This window comes from Lutjanus erythropterus, chromosome 10, assembly GCF_056507025.1.
Source record: "Lutjanus erythropterus isolate fLutEry1 chromosome 10, fLutEry1.hap2, whole genome shotgun sequence".
NCBI classification, from domain to species: Eukaryota; Metazoa; Chordata; class Actinopteri; order Lutjaniformes; family Lutjanidae; genus Lutjanus; species Lutjanus erythropterus.
The window spans coordinates 29,631,625-29,649,175 of record NC_139326.1 but is presented as its reverse complement, the minus strand read 5'-3'; the positions used below and the strand labels follow the sequence as shown (position 1 = coordinate 29,649,175).

At 41.4% G+C, this 17,551-nt stretch overlaps 1 protein-coding gene across 1 annotated transcript in view; it reads left to right on the top strand.

The window, feature by feature from the left end:
* LOC146320656 (ceramide transfer protein-like) overlaps nucleotides 1-17,551 on the top strand; it is a 43,562-nt gene that overhangs the window by 12,028 nt on the left and 13,983 nt on the right. Inside the window, exons 4-15 of the mRNA XM_084728988.1 lie at nucleotides 799-906; nucleotides 1,175-1,313; nucleotides 2,272-2,355; nucleotides 2,499-2,656; nucleotides 5,903-5,995; nucleotides 6,169-6,255; nucleotides 7,506-7,598; nucleotides 7,986-8,063; nucleotides 8,822-8,917; nucleotides 10,368-10,500; nucleotides 11,611-11,681; nucleotides 11,780-11,908. Of these exons, the coding sequence (XP_084585114.1) occupies nucleotides 799-906; nucleotides 1,175-1,313; nucleotides 2,272-2,355; nucleotides 2,499-2,656; nucleotides 5,903-5,995; nucleotides 6,169-6,255; nucleotides 7,506-7,598; nucleotides 7,986-8,063; nucleotides 8,822-8,917; nucleotides 10,368-10,500; nucleotides 11,611-11,681; nucleotides 11,780-11,908 (1,269 nt within the window). The remainder of the gene's footprint in view (nucleotides 1-798; nucleotides 907-1,174; nucleotides 1,314-2,271; nucleotides 2,356-2,498; nucleotides 2,657-5,902; nucleotides 5,996-6,168; nucleotides 6,256-7,505; nucleotides 7,599-7,985; nucleotides 8,064-8,821; nucleotides 8,918-10,367; nucleotides 10,501-11,610; nucleotides 11,682-11,779; nucleotides 11,909-17,551) is intronic.

Here is a 17,551-nt window from a genome sequence, read left to right as displayed (position 1 = left end):
ATGTCAGGCTTAATTTAAACACTTGCTCGTCTTTGCTATTTCTACTGGTTGAGTAAATGAATGAATTTAAATCTAATGTTTGATCATGAATTTGCTGTCTCTTTCCAGTGTAGTGGATAACAGTTAACAGCTGCATGTGGGACAGACAGGAATATTTTGCTTTGGTGGGGTTGGCTGAGTGTACATACTATGTGTAATAAAATTCTGTCACTTTGCTGAATTCGCAGTCCCAGGCATCGCCTAGTCATAAGTTGGCTGAATAATGGAGCAAATGTCATACTGCCACTCCCTAATGGCTGTTCACACAGTTGAGCTGCTTTATAATGCCATGTGACACAGCTCACTGTATGTTCTATACAGTGTTTTTGTTCTAGAAAGTCGCAGTAAAGCCTTTATCTGTCCACTCTCTGATACAGGGTGATTTATTTTCAATTAGTCCACTTAGTATAAGGTCTGCTGGCTGGGTTGATACATGTTTATGTCTGTTTGTCAGCCCCAGTCCCTTTCAACAGACTGTTTGTCTATGTAGGTGTAGGTCATGCTCTGGTCGAGCTCAGCATTACTCAGTCCTGCTGACTGCTTGAATTTATCTCCCCCTCTTTCTGTTTCTGTCTAGTTTTCATGAGCTTCAGACTTTCTTATAATATTGCAGATTGTTTGAGGTGTTTTGAGCACTTACTGATCTTCTGTTCCCTCCTCCGCTTTCTTTCTTCTTTCTTACCATCCATATCATACTCTCTCCTTCCCTTATTCTCTCTCTTTCCTCTATTCCTTTCGATCTCTCCCTCTTGATTTCAGGCCGAGTCTGGTTACGGATCAGAAACCAGTCTCAGGCGTCATGGTTCCATGTTGTCTCTCACCTCTGCAGCCAGTGCCTTGTCTGCCACATCCACATCCTCTTTTAAGGTAAAAATGATCATCAGAAAGTTTGAAAAAGGCGGGAACTAAAAAATCATGTTCAGTATTTCCTTCAATACACATTTAAACCTTCTGAAAATATTAGCTTAAGATTTGATCTGTTGTAATTCCCTTTGGCATTTGTGAGAGTGGCAAGTGTTTTGTACTTATTTTTTATTATCACCTTGCTTTGTGGTTAAAACAAGAGAATTAGCATGAATCTTTCCCCTGACAGCCTTTGATTGCATGTCTTCACTTCTGTTTTCTCCCTGCTCAGAAGGGGCACAGGTTGCGTGAAAAGCTAGCAGAAATGGAAACCTTCCGGGACATTCTGTGCAGACAAGTGGACACCCTGCAGAAATACTTCGACTCCTGTGCTGATGCTGTCTCCAAGGATGAATTTCAGAGAGACAGAGGTAACCTGTGGCATAGACACAGTATTATAGAGCTTGTATAGTGTCAGATATTTAGTTAAATTTATATTAAATTGATTCTGTTTTAACCAAGCATGGATATGGCAAGGAGGGATTAGTTATGACATTTACTGGCAAAGGAAATAATTTATAGTTGGGAGCTACTTTACTTGGTTCATGCAGTATGAGAGTTGAAGGAAAGTGGTTGGTAAGATTCATTGAGAAAGGCAATGAAAATCAATATGCACTTCCAGGGCACTTTGTGGGCTGTTTAATCTCTGAGGCAGATCCTTTCCTTAGTCTTCAAAATCATGCATGTTTCTGTATGATGCTTTTTTTGTTAGAAATGTAGTATTGTTAACAACTGTTCAGTTAAAAAAAAAAAAGCAGTAACTGATCCCAGTAAATTATAAGTGCTTGCTATCCCCATTGAATAGGTTTGAAAATGTTAAACTATACTCAATTAGCTTTATGTCCAGGTTATGGTATTTATTAGGGGTGTAAATCACAAGTTTCATCACGGTACAATTTACATCGGTTCTTTGGACAATGATACAATATTTGTTAATATCACAAAGTCTGCCAGCCTGTGATCATTGTCAGATGATGTTCGTTTAAGACAATCGGTTACATTTGCATCAACTTACAAGAACTAAAATAAAAAACAAACAAACACTAAATTATGATTGGAAAATGTTATGAGTCAACACTTCCAGATTTTTATGACACAGGCATGCCATGGGAATTTCAAAATAAAGGCGTACCTTAAATATGGCGATATACAGTATGTAGATTGATATTTTCACTTTGCTTTGATCATATTGGATTGTTGAACATTGAATCAATATATTGATCCAGATTGATGTATCATTTCATGCTTTTATGCCTTTTTTTGATTTGGTTAACTGGACAGATGGATAGTAGATAGATCTAAGCTACCTGTTGTTTTTCATACCATTAGTAGAGGATGATGAAGATGACTTTCCTACCACTACAAGACCAGATGGTGAATACAATCACAACAACAATGGCAGCAAAGAGAAATGTGAGTTTCCTGTAGATGCTGCATGACCATTCATTGATTTATGTGAGAGTATCTTTTATCTATAAATTTTGGTTGTGTAGCCTTGTAATAACTGAAAGCTAGAATGTCACACTCGATCATTTCTTTGTCTCTGTCTGTGCCAGTATTTTCACCTGCCAGTCCCAAAGGTATGAACGGTATAGACTTCAAGGGTGAGGCCATCACCTTCAAGGCCACCACAGCAGGCATCCTCTCCACCTTGTCCCACTGCATCGAACTGATGGTCAAACGAGAGGACAGCTGGCAGAAGAGACTGGACAAGGTACAGTCCTGCATTCTACACACAGTTATTAAAATAAATGTCACTCACAGTGTGTGAAGTGTCATGTGAATAATAAGTAGTTTGAGTTTGAGTGCGCTTGGCAGCAGCAGCCACTGCTTTGTGGAAGTGCCATGGGCTGAGAAGCTAATTGTTGCCTTCCCCTGTCTCTGAGGAGGTGGTTATTGTGGCTGAGAGTTTGGTGATTTTATGCTCTGTCCTTCAGTTGATGAGAATGTAGTGCTATGTGCTGCTGAAAACAGCCAGCTATTCATGTTCTTGGTGAAGCTGATAGAAAATTTACTATTAAACTGGTACAGTTGTTGTTTTGGAAAGGCTAGAAGATTATTTAATGGAGATGTCATGACCGCAGGCTAATGATCTTTTATTTTGTGCGAGTTAACCAAGTAAGCAATCACCATGCCATTTAGCAACCGAAATACCAAAACACAACCTTTTTGACAAGTCACCCACTTTGTCACTGCCTTGCTCAAAGGAGGGATGAAGAACATAGGGCAACACTTTTAATTAAAGGTTTATTTTAAGTTCAACAAAGTGATGTAAAATATGTGAGTCAGTAACATCAGTCGAGCTCTGTGTGTTTGAGTGAGTGTACAGTGAAGTGTAATGACCAAAGAAAATGAACACAAGGAAAATGTAACCAGAATAACAAACTATATGCCCAGAGAGAGAGAGAGAAACTTCTCACAACAAGGTCTGTGGATTATCTTGAGTAACCGGCGCTTTGAGCACCATGAGCCGAGTGCCATCAAGTTCCATTATATCTAGAGACAAACAGCTCTACAGCTAATATCTGCAAAACTCTGCAACTCACACCAAAACAATCTAGATGGAAAAATCTCGTCTTTATTTGTTCATGATTTCTCTGGTTAACATTTATATTTTTTTAGTAACTGAAACTCTATCATGTACAACAGTTTGTCAGTGATAGTGCTTGGTTAAGTGCTCTTTAAGTATAATTCTTGTGGGAAATGCTAAAATGCCTTGAGCAGTACATTTCGCAATATAGCTCCCTGTTCAACTGCCTGTTGCTGTTGTAAAAGCAACATGTTCAAGAATCCCAAAATTCCATAGTTCAGATTATTGAAAAGCAGTCATTTTTATTGGATCTGGATTACAGGTAGTTAATATAAACCAGGCACGTCAAATTTAACATTAATATCTATAGCTCAATGACCATATCATTTTTAAAATAGTCACACGTGCTCACCAGAAGCACAAATGCACCTGTTTCCCATAGAGAGCTTTAACCCTTTTGTTATGTGTTTGTTTTGTTCTGTCAGTAGTTTTACGTCTCATAAGACTCTTCCATTCATTTATTTAGTTTGATCTAGAGGGCGGTCTCTGTCTGTGAAGGTATGGTCTTTAGAGCTTCTCATGCTGATCAGCTCAGCAAATGTTGTCAAACCAGTTTCTTTTTTCTGTGTGCAAAGGCGTGCTGCCCAACCCTAAAACGCACTAAAGCCGGGAAGTGCTTGCAGTTAGTTAGGCTGCATGACTGAAACTACCTCAGTCGTATCTGTGTTTGGTTATGTGTGTGAAGTTTAGCTTCCAGTGTGGAGTAGGGAAAGATAAGATAGACTTTATTGCTCCCACACTGAGGAAATTTGCGAGAAACAGAAGTAGTTATAGAACATAAACTCAGAGGACGCAGACACACCTGCTCAGGCTCCTACAGAGAGTGAATTAGAAAATGACTTCTCGGACTTCATGGTTGAATTTGTGGAAGCCTTCGCTACAGAGGGGGACAGAGTTGCTCAAATACCAGACACAGAGATGGATACCTCTACAGACCAGCAGCCTTACAGTAGGTCCCTGCCTGTCTAGTAGTTACACACAGCTGACAACAGGATCTCCTCCTGCTTATTTTGTGTTGCATATCCACACCTTCCTTGACACTTTGTTTGCTTTCACAGTCTCTGTCTGGTTTCTCCATTTAAGTATTTTCAAGAGAGTATACTTGACTACTACTGCTTTAGTTTGCTTGCTTTCTCTTATTGCAGTCTTAATAAACTGTCTTAAACATGAACGGTTTGTTTTGCTGATTTCTGATTTCAATCAGTTTTGATTAATTTGCTCTCACAAAGAGGCTAGTTTTATTATGTTTCTGTGCTTTTAAGTAATAGATGATCATGACTGTAGATCTAACACAGGAAGATAATCCAACCTCTTCATTTCTCCATTGTATAGCTACAGTCTGTTTCTAGTTTATTTGTGTGAAGTGTGTTTATTTTGCTTCTAGCAGGGGATGAGACATTCAGTAAAACCTGTTTGAGTGTGTTCACAGCTAAATGATGTGGTGGGTTTGCCCGATTATTTGTGACATGCAGACCTCTCTTTTTTCACTCGTCTCTATCAGTTGTAATCTGATTAAAGGAGCATTGTTACTGGGGTGGAGATATTTTCTGACTCTAATAATACTTAGTTCCTTTTACAGGTGTCATGTTACCAGAATGCTAGGTTAATTGGTGACTCTAAATTGCCTGTAGGTGTGAGTGTGAGTGTGAGTGGTTGTCTGTCTCTGTGTCAGTCCTGCGATGAACTGGCGACTTGTCCAGGGTGTACCCCGCCTCTCACCCAATGTCAGCTGGGATAGGCTCCAGCTCCCCGCAACTCTTCAGGAATAAGAGGTTACAGAAAATGGATGGATGGATGGATGTTACGAGAATTTCAAAGAAAAAAAAAAAGTCTTAGGCACACAAAATGGTGTTTTTCTTGTCTTTTTTTTAATAACAACCTGCCACCAGTGCAATCTGTCTAGTTTTGCTGCAAGCCAAATTTCCAGCAGAACAATAAAAACTGAACTGAGGTCTTCAGCACTTCAGCACAGCTGATGCTTATACTGATGTATGCCCATTTTTTTCACCCAATTGCAGAGACAATTAAGTCTCTCCTGCAGTGGAACTGACATATTATACCTTATCTTATCACGATGGCCCAGATGCAGAAATAAAATACATGCATTCACTGGGCAAAATAATGACAGATAGGTATTGAAAGAGGTATTAATTATTTTGTATTAGTATTGTATCAAAGTTTAAAATGTTGGTATTGTGACAAGTCTACTATGACATGTTAGTATTGTATTTTTTTTAAACATGCAGTTCTGGTATTAATACTTTTGACAGCTTTAGTTCCTTTTTGTTAGTTGTCTAAATGTAGAGGATCAGCAGATCTCATTTAAATGCAACAAATTTACACTACACTGCTCTCTGTTTCTGTCTTCAGGAGCTAGAGAAGAGGAGGAGGGTAGAAGATGCCTACAAGTCTGCAATGAATGAACTGAAGAAAAAGTCACACTACGGAGGCCCAGACTATGAGGCAAGATGAAATTAGATATGATGAATGGATTAGAAACAGCTAGATAAAGCACAGCAGAGCGATTTCTTGACTTTGTACCATGTCTCTCAGTATGAGCATTTTTATCATTCTGTACCTTTTGCAGGGCTGTTCTCACTGGTTTCTTGTGTTGCTGACTGTATTTCTTTCCACAGGAGGGGCCCAACAGTCTGATCAATGAGGATGAGTTCTTCGATGCGGTGGAAGCTGCTCTGGACAGACAGGACAAGATGGAGGAGCAGGTATGATGGAGATCTAAACTTGCTCTATTTTGCACAATCAAAATGTCCTGTTGAGTAGGGCTTGGTGATGTGGCCTAAAATTTATATTGCGCTGTGTTTTGTAGCTCAGACAGTAATGATATATATCACACATTATTCTTATTATTAGAATTTTAATATAAGTGCTTCTGAAGGAGTGACACACTGGTATGGCAACTGCGTGGCAGCAAATACTGTACTCTTAATTGTATAACAAGGACATATTTCATATACATTATCCAAGGTATTTATGTGCAAAACTGGAATAATAGAAAGAAAATACAAAACCTTTTCTGAAGTCTGTCAAGTATTGATAGCGTTTGTAACCACTGCTGTCTGAAATGATTTGCAAATTGTTTTCTGCTCATTGTCTGTCTTATCAAAACCAGAACCATGTCCATGTAATGTCAGATGCACTAATCTTTTTACCAACTCCTCCTCCTCTTTGCTGTGTGCACTGTAGCAAATTGTTACAAACAAGTGAAAACCAACGTTTTCTGTATGCAGTCTAACTGCTGAGCTTAGTTTGTCACATAAAAATCTGGCAGTGCTCTCCCAGATCTTTTAATGTTTTAGTGTAATTTATTATCATGTTGCAGCTCTCCCCCTCGCTGCAGCTCAGCAAAGTCAGCAGACAGGTTGCAGTGGAGACAGTAAACTAATATGTTGAAGAAGAAGAAAAGCTAAAGATCTTTTTTTTAATCTGCTCTGTTTGCAGCCTCATTTGCCACTGTTATGTTTTACTCTCAAATAGCATGGCTTGCTCAATTGTGCAATGCTTCGTTTCCAAACAGAGCAGCATGAGCACTCATGTTTTACAAACGATTAGCTGGCACAGGCTGACGACGATGAATCACGGGACAACTTTGTGACAAGTTTATCTCTTTGTCAGGCAAAGGAAGGGCTCTACCAGTCAGCACAATATAATCCAAATTCATACCATAGAGCAAACTAATGTTGGTGTACTTCCTATACACTTTATACTGTCCACCCCTACTGTTGAGTTTGTGTAAGTAAAACTACATTTAGATGCATTACACATTTAGTCTGAAAGGCACACTGAATATATCTTGTGTTACTGTTCCATTGTTTCCTCTCTGCCTCTACCTCTCTCAGAAGCAGATTTAAGCAAAGCAAAGTGAACTAAAGTTACATAAATTACACAAGGAGTTGTTGCCTTTTTCTGTCATATTTTCTCTCTGTTCACCACACTCCTACTCTCTGTCCCGCAGTGCCAGTCAGAGAAGGTCAGGATACCTCGACTAACTCCTGTTCCTCCTGGAGACGCCTACTCCACCATCGGTACACATCGATTTGCCACCAAGGTGCTCAACACATTTTTTTATTTTCTCTTTAATGTACATCTTATTTCCATCCTGCTTTGTTCTAATTTAAGACTACCAGGTTGCTGCTCTTGGCAGTGTCTCCTCATTCCTGTCTGAAGCCAAGTCAGTTTCCAACCTGTGTGACCTGCCTATAAAGCTCTGCAACTTGTGTGCTGAAACTTTCTCATAATGTGTCCGTGCTGTGCCGTCATCTCTTCACACCAGTTTGTGTGTTTTGCAATAGTTTGGAAGCTTACATAACATCTTCATAATAAATGCTACTTGAGCAGGTGGTGATTGTGTCATCTTGACTGCTGTGGTGGTGCCTCTCTCTGTTTTGTTCCTTATTCCTTTCTCTTTCCATCTTCCTCCCTCTCTGCTGTACAGCCCCATAGCCATTCTTCTTCCCTGTCCTCTGTTGAGCTAGTCAGTGCTTCAGATGACATTCACAGATTCAGCGCTCAGGTAACTGTTTTTGATCAGCAGCGAGCACCTGTACCTGCAGGGGGTTGCGAACGCCTACTGCTTTCCACTGCAGCCAGAAAGAGCATGCGCAGATAGAAAGCACGAGAATGTCTTCTAACCAGTCCCTCCAGGATTTCACATTTCCTGTGCTTCAAGAAGAATGTTTATGGTAGATTTTAACACCAAAGTATTTACAAAATTATGTAAAGCCAAAAAACCTGACCGGAAAAAAGTGAAATTCCTGGAGTGACTAACAGTTTATCTTCCTCACATAACTGTTATCATCATACCACCAATAACATAATACTGATAAATTCAATGCTGCATGACAGGAATCTAGTGAAACGGCTTCATTTCCTTTCCCCACATCACTCTGTCTTCCACAGCATGAGCAGGCATGAATCCAGACTACACTGTGTTTTTAATGCATTGTTGGGATGTTAAATAACAACCCCGAGCAGGACCGAGTGTGCTAATATTTGTTTGGTTACTGCTCAGTAGCTAAGATTCCTAAGATTCTGAGGGAAATAGTTTTTGTTTCCAATGATGTTATCAAAACCTTGTATAAATATAATAAAATACCAGAACAGGTGCTACAGTAGGTGTGTGTTGAATATGAGTGTAGCCTTCCTAATACAGTGTGTTTTTCTTTTCCCCAAACTGTGCCCCGTTTTAAAGCACGTCCTCAAATTGGCAGGTAAAGAACAGTAAAACACTCTCTAACATGAGAATTTAATCAGTATCTGTCGCTTTCTTAGGTGGAGGAGATGGTGCAGAATCATATGACTTACTCTCTTCAGGATGTGGGCGGAGATGCCAACTGGCAGCTGGTAATAGAGGAGGGAGAGATGAAGGTGAGTACAGAGGAGAGAAGCTATGCATGAATCATTTCCCTGATTGCTAGCTCCGAATATTTAAATCACATTCCCCTTTTAAAAGGTACTGTGGTTGCAGTAGAAGAGGCATTGATGGATAACGAAGGAAAAATGTATTAGCTAGTGGAGGCTGAAGACCTATTCAAATACTTTTAAGTATACATGTCTCAGTGGAAAAAATATCTATTAAGTCCATAAAATAAGTTACCAGCATAGGTGCCTGAGAAAAGGAGCAAGCAGAGCAGCTACACCTCCACTTTTAGACATGGGAGAGCAAGTGTGAGCTTTCGCATCCCCACTTGTTGATCATCCACCTTAGATCATACAACATATAGCTATTTTTAAAGATTTGAGCTGAAATACACTTGTACAAATCCAATATTACTGTCAGTCACTCTGGCTCTGTCGGTAATTTAAAAAGAAAATCACAGAAAATAAAATATTACATAATCAGTCATCTGTAAGGTGGTCAATAAAACGCAGCCCAAGTTTGGTGGCAAATCTTAATTTTTAACAGTTACCCTTCTTCCACTCAGATGGTGGAAATAGCACCAGAGTAGAAGCTAGTAGCAACAAATTTAAAAATGTAGAGTTTGAAGGAAATACATTTTATATTTATGAATTTTATTGATGCCGAATTGACAATAACACTGTTAACATATGACGCCCTTTATCTTGTGTTTTCAAAGTTATGTGCTTTTACGCACATGTAAGGAATTGTTCATATGTAGTATTTCTTAAAGGAAGTTTGGTTTGGTTTAATTCAGACTGCTCATATGTATATTTATTAACATTTTGTGACCACTAGAGAAACCCAAGGTAACTAAATCATGAAAATGTTTTCTGATGTTGACTGCTGTTAGTTTTTGGTGTGATTAATGGTTAAATAATGTCTATAAGCTATTTGTTACTGACGGTGACTGATTATTATCAATTAATTATGCTTCATCTCTAACAACATAATGCAGTAAACGGTTGCCTTTTGTGTGCATCAGTTCATAAACACAACAAAAACTTGATTTTAATCTGAAATTTGTCTTGCCAGACTATGACATATATACATTATCAACACTCTGAGACAACATTTTGTACAGAACACAGTAAGAAAACTAATATTTTAATATATAATGGTGGAATTAGTTTTAGAATGTAAGGGCAGCTTTATTCTTCATGATTGAAGGCAGTTTTGCAGGAAATTACATTTTAATGTGTAATTTAGAAAAAAAAAGCCTTTACTGCCATACCTCCCCTTGCTTTTCACTAATCTTGCACCCACACGTCTATTACAAGGTGTCCATGGTTACCATTGCCTTGTTTACATAAATAAACTACCTTAGTTATGCCAACTGAGTTAGTTTACACTACTTGTCTTGTGTATAACACTGACATGACTTTCCATTTGTCTCACGCTCTGCTCTTTGTCTCACAGGTGTACAGGAGAGAAGTAGAAGAGAACGGTATTGTGCTGGATCCTCTCAAAGCTACACATGCCGTAAAGGGGGTGACAGGGCATGAAGTCTGCCACTACTTCTGGGACACAGCTGTCCGGTTGGACTGGGAGAGTAAGTTCGATATCTCAGACTACAGGTTGTCAGGGGTCCAAAAATTTGTGCTTGAACCCAAAAAGATGTGGAAATGTACTACGTACTCTCTACCCACCCGTTATTTGAAAGCTGGGATCCAAACCCATGTAGTTCAGAGAAATTCTGGGGAGACACAGACCCGATCAGCACAGATTTCACCACTGATGCTAATTTACACAAAACTTTGTTTCTTACCTGATGCAACTTTAGTAGCCTCCTCCCCTGTGTCTGGCCACTTCTTGCCAAGGTGATGGATGACAAATGCAACTCATGTAGAATTAGCTTTGCAGTTTTGTTGCATCTGTCATAACAAAGATAAGTCAAGTCATGTATATTTATATAGCACATTTAAAAACAACCAACGTTGACCAAAGTGCTGTACAATAAAGTCATGACATATTTCGTGGTCAATGGCAAGATAGCATTAGAGATAACATAAAAATACCATTCCAGGCACAAGTAAATAAGAAGAGGAACAGATAAAAATATAAAACACAGGAGAATGAATAGTCAGATATATGAACTTAAGGACTCCCAAAATACTAGGAAAACATTTATGTCTTAGTTTTGCCTTAAAATGTCAGCAGAGGGGTAATAATTTAAAAGGGTAGGCTGTTCTAGAGCTTTGGGGCGGCTACAGCAAATGCCTGATAAACCCTTCCCCTTCAGCCTCAGATATCTTGACTGTTTGCCCTTTTGAACTAAAATATGGAGTTGTTAGTTTGCTATCATCCATGTTCTCTGATGCAAGTTTGACTGTTCTCTCACCTTTCACCTCCTGACGGCAGTGGCAGGGCTATTCACATGCACAGATCATTTGGTACCACCTTGTGGCCACAGATGCACTTTGCAGTTTTCTTGCATATCACAGCCGGGTCTTCTCAGATCCACTACACGTAATGAAACAGACCTGGAGCCTGCAGTAATAGAATGGAACCCGACTTGGATATGATTAACAATATGAAACGTTCATCCAAACCTGTACAGGTGGAGTCCTTGGATGGACCCTTGAAGACCTCTATTTCAGATATCTTAGTTTGACTTCCTGTGTGTTAACATCACTAACTGACTGAACTCTTCCTCCCTCAGCCACCATCGAAAATTTCAACGTTGTGGAAACGCTCTCTGATAATGCCGTCATTGTTTACCAGACACACAAGGTAAACTGGTGGTTTTAGATGCTGCAGACACATTTAATCAATGATAATATTCTGCAACCTATTTGATTTTCAACTGAATGCCTCTGGTTGTGTTTCAGAGAGTGTGGCCTGCCTCACAGAGAGACGTGCTCTATCTGTCAGCCATCAGGAAGATCTTAGCAACAAATGAAAATGATCCTGACACATGGCTGGTCTGCAACTTCTCGGTAGACCACGACAAAGCTCCTGTAAGATTACTACATTAACACCTCATATCATACAATAATATGAGTGAGAGACTACTGAGCTAACAACTCTTTAGTGAACATGCTGTTTGGCCTAATTATTAGGGCCCGAGCACCGAACCGGTGCGAGGACCCTATTGAAACTGTAAAAATTATTAGGGCCCGAGCACCGAACCGGTGCGAGGACCCTATTGAAACTGTAAAAATTATTCTTCTTATTATTTTTCCTTTTATCCTAAGGTCGCATTTTTGAGGGCCTAAACGTGCTCAAAAAGTCCCAGTTTTTTGCACACTCGTCAGGTCTTGTGAAAAATTCAATATTTTATGGTCGTTACAAAGGGGCGTGGCAAAATGGCTCAACGGCGCCCCCTAACACTTTTCAAAATCGAAGCCCCCAGCTTTAACTTTGCCCTAGGCGTACGAAATTTGGTACACCTATGTATCATGTCGGGACGGACAAAAAAGCCTCTTGGAGTGACCCCCTAAACCCAACAGGAAGTCGGCCATTTTGAATTGTATTTTCAAATTAAGGTCATTTTTGGCCATTTTCACACGTCGTATTTTAACGAACTCCTCCTACACGATTAATCAGAACAGCTTCAAAATCACTGTGTACCATCTAGACTACTTTATGATTAAAAGTTATTAAAAGATCGCGCTATCGTTAAAAGGTGTGGCCGTGAGGTGGCGGCGAAATTTGACTTCTCGCCATGAAAAACAAAATTGCTATAACTTCAGCATAAAAGGTCCAATCTGCACCAAACTTCACATGTTTGATAATAGTCCTGCCCTGAACAGATGTCTATGAAAATATTCCATAATTGTCACAGCGCCCCCTGGTGGCAACAGGAAATGTCATGTTTTACAGTTTGAGGTACTGTTCCCACCACATTCACCATATCTGACTCAAATTTGGTGAGTGAGGCCTTAACAAGTTGGTAATGCTATATTGTGAAGATTATGACGTATCGTCAAACGGCGTTGCGCCGAGAGCGCGGCGAAGTCGATGTTTCGCCGAAACGCAGAAAAGTGGCCTGAACTTCAGTGTCCTTGGTCATATCTGCCTGAAACTTCACATGTGTGTTAATGGTCCAGGTCTGAACATGTGATATGAGTTTTGTTGATGGGCGTGGCCAAATGGCTTGGCCACACCCCTTAAACATCAGCCCCTGTGGCACGTTTCACCGACATGCATGAAACTTGGTACAGATATGTATCACATCCAGACGCACAAAAAAGCCTCTTGGACCCATTGGCCAAACCCAACAGGAAGTCAGCCATTTTGAATTTTGCGTCCATTTTTGGCGTTTCTCACGTGTCGTATTTTAACGAACTCCTCCTACAGGATTGATCAGAACGGGTTCAAAATCACTGTGTACCATCTAGACAACATTGTGATCAAAAGGTATTAAAGATTTACGCCCTCATTGAAGGGTGTGGCCGTCAGGTGGCGGCGAAGTTTGATGTCTCGCCATGAAACACGAAATTGCCATAACTTGGGCGGACATGGTCCGATCCCCACCAAACTTCACAAGTGTCATAGAAGTCCCGGTCTGAACACATCCACGTGACAAGCAGGAGACATACTCACAGCGCCACCTAGCGGCGTCAGGAAGCGACGTCGAATTCCTTAAGGGGACGTCAAAAGGCCGTGACAATCACAGAGCCTCTTCGCCCGGGGCGAATCCTGCCACGAGGCCGCGGCCGCCGGCCCCCCGAGTGGCGCGGGGGTGCGAGGGCCCGTAAAACGCTGCTTGCAGCTTTAATTAGGGCCCGAGCACCTCGGTGCGAGGCCCTATTGAAACTGCTCGGATTATTAGGGCCCGAGCACCGACCTCGGTGCGAGGACCTATTGAAATTGCTCGGATTATTTTTCTTCTTCTTCTTATTATTCTGGCAATAGTAAATCGCATATTTGGAGGCCTTAACATATATGAAAACTCATGAAATTTGGCGGCCGCGTCAGTCCCGGCGAAAAATTACGTATTTTAAGGGTCTCGCGAAAGGGCGGGGCGAAATGGCTCAGTAGCGCCATCTACAGACGAGCCCCGACGGCATGTTTCTCCGACGCGCACGAAACTTGGTACGCAGATAGAACACACCGAGACGCACAAAAAAGCCTCTTGGAGCCATGGGCTAAACCCTACAGGAAGTCGGCCATTTTGGATTTTGCGCCCGATTTTGGCGTTTTCCACGTGTCGTATTTGAACGAACTCCTCCGACACGGTTCGTCATAATGACTTCAAAATCACTGTGTACCATCTAGACCACTGTGTGATTAAAAGTTATTAAAAGTTTCACGGCATGTTAAAGCGCCTGGATGTTAGGTGGCGGCGAATTTTGGCGTTTCGCCATGAAACAGGAAATGGCCATAACTTTGGGGTACATGGTCAGATCTGCACCAAACTTCATGTGTATGATCAGTCTATGGTCCTAAATGGAAATATATAAAAATATTCCATAACTGTCATAGCGCCCCCTGGTGGTGACAGGAAATTAGTTTTTTTAGGTTGTGACTTGCTGCCCCAACCGTGTTGATTATTTCTAGCTCAAATTTGGTGAAGATGACATTAACAAGTGGGTGATGCTACATTTTGAAGGTCGTGACGGTCTGGCGAAGGGTGTCGACGCTAGAGAGCGGCGAAGGACCGCGGCCTGAAAAAACGACATATTTAGTAATAACTTCTGTGTGCAAGTTTATATCGGCATGAAATTTCACATGTGTGTGACCGGTCCCGGCCTGAACATATGATATTAATTTCGTTGATGGGCGTGGCCAAACGGCTTGACCACGCCCTTTAAACTTCAGCCCCCCCCGCCACGTTTCTCGGACATGCATGAAACTTGGTACACATGTGTATCACACCCAGACGCACAAAAAAGTCTCTTGGACCCATGGGCCAAACTCAACAGGAAGTTGGCCATTTTGAATTTCCTGGTCATTTTTGGCGTTTCACTTGTCATGCATTTTAACGAACTCCTCCTAGGGGAAGAGTCAGAATGGCTTCAAATTCGCTGGCTACCTTCTGGACTACACTCTCATCAAAAGTTATTAAAAGATTGTCCTCATGTTGAAGGGCGTGGCCATAGTGTGGCGGCGAATATTGATGTTTCGCCATGAAACAGGAAATGGCTATAACTTTAGTAAAAAAGGTTATATTTGCACCAACATTCACATGTCTGATAATAGTCCAGCTCTGAACACACCTATATGAAAATATTCCATAATTCTCATAGCGCCCCCTGCTGGCGACAGGAAATGTCATGTTTTACAGTCTGAGGTCCTGCTCCCACCACGTTGACTATATCAAACTCCAATCTGGTCTGAAAAGCCTTAAGACAATGATGATGCTATATCCTGAATATCACGACGTCTCGTCAAACGGCGTTGCCCTGGCGGCGTGGCGAAGGTCCATGTTTCGCCAACACACAGGAAGTTGCTATAACTGGACTGTACTTGGTCAGATCTGCCTGAAACTTGACATGCTTATTAAGAGTCCCGGTCTGAACATATGGTATGAGTTTCGTCCATGTCTGTGGCCAAATGGCTTGGCCACGCCCATTAACGCGTTTCGCCAAAACACAGGAAGTGGCTTTAGCCTCCCTGTACTTGGTCAAAACTGCCTGAAACTTTACATGTTCATTAACAGTCTCCACCTGAACATGTGATATGAGTTTTGTCCATGGGGGTGGCCAAATGGCTTGACCACGCCCTTTGACGTGCGGCGCCGCAAATAGTGAGTTTTGGCCGACGTGCACGAAAATTGGTACACATATGTATCACAGGGAGATGAACAAAAAAGTCTCTTGGACCCATAGGCTAAAGTCAACAGGAAGTCGGCAATTTTGAATTTTGTGCTCAATTTTGGTGTATTCCACAAGACCTATTTCAACTAATTCCTCCTACAAAAATTCTTCAGTTTACTTCAACACTGGCCTGGAGCATCTAGACAAGTGTGTGATTAAAACTTATTAAAAGATTTGGTCAGCGTTAAACGCTGTGGGTGTGGTGTGGCGCTGAATTTTGGCGTTTCGCCATGAAACAGGAAATTGATATAACTTTAATGTAAATGAGCCAATCTGCATCAGACTTCACATGTGTGATAATAAGCATGCCCTGAACACATCTATGTAATACTGGGGGCATGAAATGACAGTAAATTCCTTTAAAAAGTAATTCACCCAAAAATGAACTTGCACTCAGTATCTACTCATTCCTGTGCTGATGTGAGGAGGGATGAAGATCTCCAGTACACAAGACACTCCCTGAGTTTAAGCAGAAAACAGAACTGTAGTCAAATCCAGCTGAATTGAAGTGAATAGTGATCAGTTTTATAATGTAAAAATGAACACAAAAAGCCCACAAAATGTCTCCATGCTGCACCAATGATTTAATCCTGGGAAACACTCAGACAACAGACAGAGTTTTCTCAGAAACAGTGACCTGTTATGCATAGAGTTTCCTTAGCAAACTTTCAAAAAAGAAGAAAATGTCTGAGCACTTGGACATAGAGGAGACACGGTGTTTTTGGCTGCAGCTGTGCCGCTTGGGATAGAGCTTGTGTACGTGCTTCAGCCGTGTGCATGCATTTCCAGTCTCAGAGGCTACTGTTGACAATGAGGATGAAAACACGGTGTAAATGGTGTCTTTTTGGGTTACATTTTACTGTCACCTCTTACAGACACTTAAATCACACCACAGGAGCTGTACAGAGACAGTTTGTGGGTTATTTGTGCGCACTTGAGGTTTTCACCCATCCTTGCATCAGCACGGCGGAGAGTGGGTGTCGAATGCCGTTTGGTTTTCCAGGCTCACTGTGGCTTCGGAGTAACGTCAGCCTCTCCGCTCCGGGGCGGGTCCGGCCATGGGGAGGCGGTGGCCGGCCCCCCGAGTGGCGCGGGGGTGCTCGGGCCCGTTCATCGCTGCTTGCAGCTTTAATTCTTCTTCTTTTTTTTCTTCTTACAATAGTAAATCGCTTATTTGGGGGCCTTAACATATATGAAAACTCATGAAATTTGGCGGCGGCGTCAGTCCCGGCGAAAAATTACGTATTTTAAGGGTCTCGCGAATGGGCGCGGCGAAATGACTCAGTAGCGCCATCTACAGACGAGCCCCGACGGCATGTTTCTCCGACGCGCACAAAACTTGGTACGCAGATAGAACACACCGGGACGCACAAAAAAGCCTCTTGGAGCCATGGCCTAAACCCTACAGGAAGTCGGCCATTTTGGATTTTGTGCCCGTTTTTGGCGTTTTCCACGTGTCGTATTTGAACGAACTTGTCCGACACGGTTCGTCATAATGACTTCAAAATCGCTGTGTACCATCTAGACAACTGTGTGATTAAAAGTTATTAAAAGATATACGGCATGTTAAAGTGCCTGGATGTTATGTGGCGGCGAATTTTGGCGTTTCGCCATAAAACAGGAAATGGCTATAATTTTGGGGTACATGGTCAGATCTGCACCAAACTTCATGTGTATGATCAGTGTATGGGCCTGAACGGAAATATATGAAAATATTCCATAATTGTCATAGCGCCCCCTGGTGGTGACAGAAAATGACTTTTTTTAGGTTGTGACGTGCTGCTCCAGGCGTGTTGATTATTTCTAGCTCAAATTTGGTGAAGATGACCTTAACAAGTG